The sequence below is a fragment of the Zonotrichia albicollis genome, chromosome 1 (assembly GCF_047830755.1).
Source record: "Zonotrichia albicollis isolate bZonAlb1 chromosome 1, bZonAlb1.hap1, whole genome shotgun sequence".
NCBI lineage: Eukaryota > Metazoa > Chordata > Aves > Passeriformes > Passerellidae > Zonotrichia > Zonotrichia albicollis.
The window spans coordinates 113418107-113426015 of NC_133819.1; the positions used below are offsets into that span (position 1 = coordinate 113418107).

General features: G+C 38.6%; 1 protein-coding gene across 1 annotated transcript; it reads left to right on the forward strand.

Annotated features, from left to right (window-relative positions):
• The first annotated feature begins 287 nt into the window (after positions 1-287).
• Positions 288-3799, forward strand: PPDPFL (pancreatic progenitor cell differentiation and proliferation factor like). Its single transcript, XM_005479285.4, has 5 exons — positions 288-446; positions 533-629; positions 1617-1706; positions 1792-1891; positions 2321-3799. The coding sequence occupies exons 2-5, from the start codon at positions 575-577 to the stop codon at positions 2331-2333; spliced, it is 258 nt and encodes an 85-aa protein (XP_005479342.1). The 5' UTR covers positions 288-446; positions 533-574; the 3' UTR covers positions 2334-3799.
• The last annotated feature ends 4110 nt before the right edge of the window (positions 3800-7909 follow it).

Consider the following 7909-nt stretch of genomic DNA (forward strand, 5'->3'; position numbering starts at 1 on the left):
TCATTACCGTGAGAGTGGAGATAATTCGTTTGGCTTCACTAAAGAAATCAGTGTATATGCATAGCCACGTTCGCGATTCTGAACAAAAATCTTTATCCAAACCGACACCTGTCTGCTCTTCCCATTGCCCATAGGGACGAGAATATTCAACGCAGCAGCTCCCAGGCCCCACTGCAGCGATGTGCTCGGGACCACAGGCAGGAGCGGGCACCGAGGGGCCGCTGCGGGGACGCGGGAGCCGCCGGGGCTGTCCCGGGCCGACCCGGGCGGTGCAGGGCGGCCACGGGCTCCGTCCCCTCCCATCCCCTCCCGTCCCGCCTGTGCCACCACCCCCGGGCGGGGGGAGCTGCCTGCCCGTCCCATAAAGGGCGGCCGCGGCCCCTCAGAGGCTCGGTGCAGAGCAGGGCACGGGTTCTGCCTCTGCACGGCCGCTGGCCCTCACGCAGGTGAGCCGCAGCGACGGGACAGCGCTCCGCTCCCCCGCCGGGCACCTCCTTCCCTCGGCACAGAGCTTCTATCCTTTCCTCCGCAGGCTCCTCCCGGAGAAAGCCGGATTCCCCGTCGAGTCGCCGCCATGGCCTCCGTCCCGTCCGCCGGCTGCCTCCTGGCCAAGAATCAGTACTACAGGAGTGAGTGCTCGGCGGGGCGGGAGCTTGTCCCCAAACACACCCCTCGCCCTTCTCTCCCCTCTTCCTCTCTCCCTGCCTGGGGAGCGCCTCTGGAGGAGGAAGGCTGAGCCCCCGAGCCTCTCCCGAGAAAGTGGCCGGGTTGTTGGCACTTGTGTTTGAAAGTGTCAGAAAGTGTTTCAGGTGATGTCTAGATGAGCTGGAGGCAAGGAGTTGTCTCTGCCTAAATAGCTTTTAATTTCTTGGAGAGTTTTTCATATCACAGAACTTTGGTTTTAATGACCATCTGCTTCTGGTTATTTATCTACCTTTATTTTTAAAATTACTCTACTTAGAATTATTTATTAGTGTCTTATATATATATATCTATCTATATTTATATATATATGTATATATGTATAAAACATGACCTAGTAGAAGTGCTAGCCTAGCAAGTCATGGTTTCTACCTTTACTTCCTATTTACTTTACTTCCTATTTACTTTGGAAATCTAGGCACAATACAAATCAATTCACATTTTTTGTTTCTAAATATGTAAAATAATCACTGCTTTTAGAGTCCACGTGGTGTGTTAGGATTTGTAGGTCCACGATGGACACTAATGGGAGTGTAGTATTTAGTTGTGTCATAAGGGAAAGCATGGCAATTGGGTTGTTGTGGACATGGATGTTCAAGGATGTACTTGCTTGTCTTGACAGCAGTGTGGCCATGATCAGTGGCTTTGTCAGTGATTTCAGTGAAAGTTATGCAGACAGATCTCAGTATGCTTTTAAGGGAAGTATGAGTAGAGTGAGAGAGAAACTGATATCAAAGTTCTTATGAAAACTGTAGTAGACCAGTTACACTCTGTGGCTCAGTGAAATTGTTTCCTCTGAGGTAGCAGCATGTCTGAAAAGCTCCTGACATATAAAGAGTGCACTCTCTCAAAGCACTTTTTTTTTTTTTTTTTTTTTTTTTTTTTTTGCGTGTGTCTCTGTTTTCCATGAACAGCAAGACTGAACTCGGAATCCAGCGTTTCTTCCAGCTCCTCCTGCTGTTTGGATGCTGTGAACATCACAGACCAGGACAAAGCATTGCATGGTATTGTTCCCTTCTTTGAAACACTTTTCAGTTTTTCCTGTTATTCATCCAGTGTCTAACGTTGTGGGCTTTTCTCCTTTGGCAGGGTTACCAGAGTTAATTGATAAACATTGGTGGATAAAAAACTTCTTCCACAGTGAACCCTCTCCACCCACTGTTGGCAGAAAAACACTCTCAGCAAGCAGGTGAGTCCTGCTTTTAAAACAGGGGATAACTTACTTGCTCTGCTTTCCTTTTGGTAACAGTGTTAGTAAACAAGTCATAATCAGCTAAAACCATCTGGTGAGGTGCAATGCTGTTTTGATGATTTAAGTAGAATATACATCAAGTGCAATGCTATGCAACCTTTCTATGTTTTCATTTTAACAAATGAACTCATATGCTACTTCACATTAGGCAGGTGGCAGTGCCTATTACTGTTTCACACTTATGGTGATGTTTATTTAATCATGTACCTGTACAACTTGCACAACCATTTATACAGTTTGGCCATTTTACTTTCTGTTAAAAAGCTGATATGAATGCCTTAAAAATACTTAGGCAGATAAATAAATGTCTTTGAGGTAAATACAGTGAAAATTATGTTTATAACCTTTATAAATATGTTTCCACAGTACCAACAGTTGAAAAGGACAGCATGATGGCTTTTCTGACTGAGATGCTACATACAGACTTGTTTTTCCAAGAGGCTTGGGATCTTCCTAATGTCTGGGTTCAGCTGCAAGAGGAAAACAAAACCTTTAGGAGAGTGGAAAAGTGTATTTTCAAAATATTTTTTCAGTAGCTAAAATGATATTGCTTAATGTATGTATCCATGGCCTACTGTGTTCTTTCCAGATTTGCCATAATTTGTGATGTCTCTCTAATGAAAGTTTCCAGGAATAAACATCCTGAGGACTCAAATAATTAGAGAAAAGTGACAGAAAAAATAAGACATCATAGATTTAGGAGGAAGATGTGTATTGAATGACTTTGCAATAGGTGATTCAGTTAAGTTGCCTTTAAGATACCAGCTCTATAGGCAGTCACACTGATGTAAGCAAGATTAAGATCTATAATTCAGAGTAGGACTGCTGTGTGGCACATGTCTTTTATCCAGTATTTGTGTACCAGTTACAGGGTTTAAGTTTACAAGAATGCTTGTCAAAGCTTTGCTTTCAGAAAGCCCAGTTATATGAACAAGCAATAATCAGTTTGGTTTCTTTGATCAAGCGGAGTGCATAGATCCCAACTTCAAATACCCAGGTACCACTTTCATTCCTACCTATGTATGTATGCTGGTATTTGAGGACAGAATAGAGGAGAGGAACAAGAAACCAGTAATCCTAATAGAAACTGACCTTTTCCAAGGATAGGAACAACCATAATCAGAGTTGATACTTCTAGTTTGTTTTAGATTTCTTCTGCCTCCTTTGTTGTGGCTTAAAGACCTACTTGTTCCTAAGTGGCAAATTCTATCAATATTCTGCTCTCTGCCAGATTAGTTATGAGGGCTAGATCTGGAACAGGATTCCACTCAAAGTAATCACGTTATTGTTGTTATCCAATGTACTTTTGTCATGCTCTTGAAAGGCACTATAACGCTGCATTGCTGAAGACTAAATGAAGCTAATTAGTATAACAATTGTTCATTCTACTGGGCATGACTGAAACACATCGAGGACTATGGGAAATAAGTATTTGGCTGGATTATAACATTTGTGACTAGTATCTATGCAGCTTTTTGATGTACTGTCATTAAACCTGCTGGATATTTGTCCATCACTGGATGAACTAACAGTAGCAAACATTAATGTAGGCAACATCTTTTTATTATAGGCTAATGGTTGTCATGGTAATGCGTAACTCCAAGGTGTATCAAGTGGTTGCTTCAGGGAGTTTACAGTCTTGGTGGAGGCAATAAAGGCATGGCAGATGACAACAGAAAAGAGCACAATTCTGAAAACTTGATTTCAAGGGTCTTTAAATTGACTTGTGTCTTACTTTACTGCTGTTGTATAGTTTCATCTTTGTCTATTCTCTAAGTATACAGAATTACCTTTTTTATACTAAATTTTTTTTATTAATAAAGATTTAATCAATATTTTGTCTGACTTATTTTTGGCCTCCAAAAGCAAAATGATGTTCTATGTTGCCTGTGGTGGAAATGCTGTGTAGATTTGGGTTTTCTGTTTTGAATGTATATTTATTTATTTATTTTTAAACAAATTATTTGAAAAATTTAAACCCCCCTCAAAAGTCTATGTTGTGTGTGCATCACATTCTTCCTTTAGTCACTTTAAGGTCTGATGTGACTTTGAAAAGGAGTGCAAACTAAGAAAAAGCCCCTACACCTTTTTCTATAAAACAATGTTGTACAGGAAGAAAGACAACACAAGAATAGTTACAAGAAGATGACTGAGACTCTCTTTGAAGATCTCTCTTGAAATCAAGAATGCTGTAACCTTATTATTATTGCACATGTGAAATATGTGATTCAGGAAACACTGTGGAAAATCAGTGACAAGTTTCCATATTACTCACTGAGCTTAAACTGCTTCTGTCCTTACAGAGTCAAAACTTGGGGTGCAGAACAGGCTTAAAGAGCTGATAAGCTGCTAAAACCCACAAAAGCTCCCCTGAACCAAAACACAGTTATTTTTCAGGGTGAGGGGAAGAAGGCTGTATGTTGCTTGCTTTCATCTGCTTAGGCTCTATGAACAACTTGTTTTTGTAATGGCAACAATGTGATAGAAATGCCATCCTCATGCCATCCACATCCTCTGCTGCTGTGATCAGCTCAGCATTTGGGCACCCCTGCCAACTCACAGTGGTCTATGCCAGTTCTTCAAAGTATGCAATGGGTCAGCTCATAAATTAATATCTAATGTTGCTGTAACAAACTCCTGAGAGGATATGGGTAAACAGAACATGAAAGTGCTTGCAAACAAAGGGCTACAGTTTTTTATGTCCAAGTAATAGGGAAATGTTAGTTTTCTTGATTTAAGTGCCAATTCAAAGCACTTTTGAGAGGAGGGGAAAGCCAAAATTTAATTGATTTAAAGAGAAGCTGAGGTAAATAGGAAGGGGAAGCTATATTGTATCATTTAAATGTCACTTAGAGTAAGGAAAACAGGAAGACAGTATCATTTCATGTGCCAGTCTGGCCAAGACAGTACAAATGTTTGATCAGTGATTAATTGTAATAGAAAAGAAACACTTTTCTGCTTTTTGCTGTTATAAGGTCTATAAGTAGAGATCTATTTTAAGTTAATCTGTACATTGTTATCCATCTAGAAAAAAGTGAGTTTTAGACACAAGAATTGTGCTAGCGTGTAAATACCAAGTTAGATCCAACTATCATAACCAGATTAGGAGTGGAAAGCTGGCCTTGAGAAAGATTTTTCTTTTCTTTACCTTAAGCACATATATAGTAATAATACGTAATAATAGATTTCCTTTTCTTTTCTAAAAGGAAATTTAAGTCATAGTGCCCTGGTCCTAGTAGTATCGTATTTAAAAGTTAAAATAGAATAAAATTCTTGTACCATTTGTTTTGGTTCAAGAAGGATGAAATCTGCTGCTCTGCACATTTAGAGAGAGAAATTCATAATAATGAATTTTCCCTAGTTGTTATTTGAAAGAAATACTGTAAAGTTACATTTCTTTCCTAGAGTTTTCTTGCCTGTATGTGAGGTAAGCAATACTGTATATTGTGGATGGACAATAGTGAGGATTAACTCTAAAGACTGGAGCTATTTCAGTGAAATGGGATTTTTTAAAAATAAACTTACTTTTTATGCAGAAGCAAGAATGATAAATGGACCGAGGTACATACAACAGATTTTCAATATAAGAATGAAGAGAAAATCTAACAGCAAATCAAACTAATTTTGAGTTCTTAGGAGTAAGTAATATCCTTGTAATTTTTTGGTTAGGGTTACTTCTCTTTGTGGTATTGCAACATCCTGATACTTGAAAATAATTGCAAATCCCTCTTCATTTTTTGTTCATGATCTTAAATAATAGTTCATTATTTCTTCTTGAAAGAAGACTCTCTATTATTGTCACTTCTCAACTCTTCTATGAAGGAAAACCCAAGCAGGATTTACTCAGACATTTCTACCAGGATTAATATTGTTTGCAAAACATTTCTCGGGTTATTGCACATACAGCTGCTGACTGAAAATTTTGACCATGACCATGTTCATTGCCCTGGCTGACTCTTCATTGATGGAGGGATTCTGTCAGGTTTCTTTTGTCATGCACTCTGTCGTATGCCATTTTAAGCTGTTCTGGCAGTAGCAGATGTGAAATATACTTTTTATAATCACTAGAAGATAGGTTTTTGTAATAGAAAGAAGCTATCACTACTAAAGAAGAGAATCAGATCATTGTTTTGGGAGGGAGTTGTGAAAAACATTTTTTCCTTTTTTTTCCACTTCCATCCCTCTCAGAAACTGCAGAGAAAGAAATTGCTGTTTCTCAGCCCTATGAAAAAAGAGAAGATTCAGGTCCCACTTACAGTCCTTGATGGTATGTTCAGAGACACTCTATTGACTTTTTCTCAAAAATAAAATTATAAAAGTGCTTTTAGTCAAAATGGCAGAGCATGATCTGTACAGGGATATAATGTTAGAGCGGCTCATAAATGGAATAAAAAAGGGCCTCTACACTCAAAAAGTTGCTTTTCTTAGCTATGTCAACCATTGTGTCTCCTTCAAACTCAACCGTCTTTAGCATCAACAAAATCAATTTTCATTTGTACCTGCAATACAGAAGACATAATCTCACTCACTTGTTTAGTTGAAGTAACACCCCTGGGTGCAAGATAAAACTTTTTTCGGTTAGGAGAACTAAGGTACAGATTGATGTCAGCCACCCTGTGAGGATCATCTCCAGGACAGACTGAAGCCTGGATGTCCAGGAGAAATCCAGCCGGACTGGAAGTAGCTTTTCAGAAAGGTATTCTGATTTTGTTTCCCCTTCTGTTTGTTTTGGTTTGTTTTCTGTTGCTCTTTTGGCACAAAGTGAAAAATCACTTCATCCTGACATTGAAGTAGTGAGGGATGGAGAGTGTGTAAAACAGCCTAAAAGTAAAATAGAGTAAAATAAATTTTTTTGTGGTTGATCACCTTCATCTTTACTGATCTTTCCCACTGGTACCAACTTGAATTTCTCTGTGAACAGCAGGCCAGGTACTAGTCAGAAATGCACAACCTAAATAACAAGTAAAGTTTTAAAGTGCTGATTCCAGCTTCTCTTCAAGGATCTCTCTGAAGAGGTTGCATGATTTTGTTTAATATCCAGCTACACCAACTTCAAGCAGTATTTCAGCACGGTAGAAGTGGATCAATAGGTGGAAGCAGCTGGAAATGCACTTTTTGCTTCTGTGAATCAAAGCTAAAAGCCAGGTTCCCAGAGTGTGTTTTGGACTCTAGTTTACAGACCATTGCTAAGTGATCCAAAAGAGAAGGAGAAAGAGCAGTATTTCCTGGCCTTTGGTGAAGTATTGGCATGGCATCAAAATGTTAGCCAGTTTGAAATCTTGGATCCTGAACTGCCACCCAATTCACTTTGAAATGAAATTTGATGAGTAAATTCCTTAATATCTCAAAAAAGAATATGTTTAAAGAATTCTACTTATTGCAACTAAATACTTGTCCAACTAAAAACCCACATTTTTTTAAAATTTTATTTTAAAACAGCTTTTAATCCTCTCTTTGATAAAATGTATTGTACATTTTTTTGTTTTAATTCCATTATTACATATTATTACATTACATAGAGACTAGCTTCTTCATCTTGAAAAAACAACATCTTACACTTTGAATAGAATTTTGGAACCTATGGAAGATTCTTACACTAAACCTAGTTTGGATAGAAAATATCTTTCTAAGAATCTATAAATAAAGTCATTAAATAAAGTTTCACTGTTTCATAATAGTCCAGAAGTGAAAGAATGATATTAGGGGTAAAATAAAAAATGAAATAAGTGTCTTTAAATAGGTGTTTTCCCAACATATTTTAAGCAGGTTAATTAAATGCTGCCATGACTCCAGCTCTGACTCACCATACATTTAAGTTCAGATGAAATCTGGAACCACCACAGCATCACACTGACGGGATGTGTTACTGGCTATACAATATCTCCATGGCAGTAACAAATTGAGTGGAGTATTGCATGTAAGAAGCAAGGTAACTGTATGTTTTATGTATTAATA

Bases quoted from the DNA above. Each gene is read 5' to 3' on its own strand.
- PPDPFL (XM_005479285.4), top strand. From the start codon at position 575: ATGGCCTCCGTCCCGTCCGCCGGCTGCCTCCTGGCCAAGAATCAGTAC. The intron at 630-1,616 runs GTGAGTGCTCGG...TTCCATGAACAG, and splicing joins CAAGAATCAGTACTACAGGA to CAAGACTGAACTCGGAATCC. The intron at 1,707-1,791 runs GTATTGTTCCCT...CTCCTTTGGCAG, and splicing joins CCAGGACAAAGCATTGCATG to GGTTACCAGAGTTAATTGAT.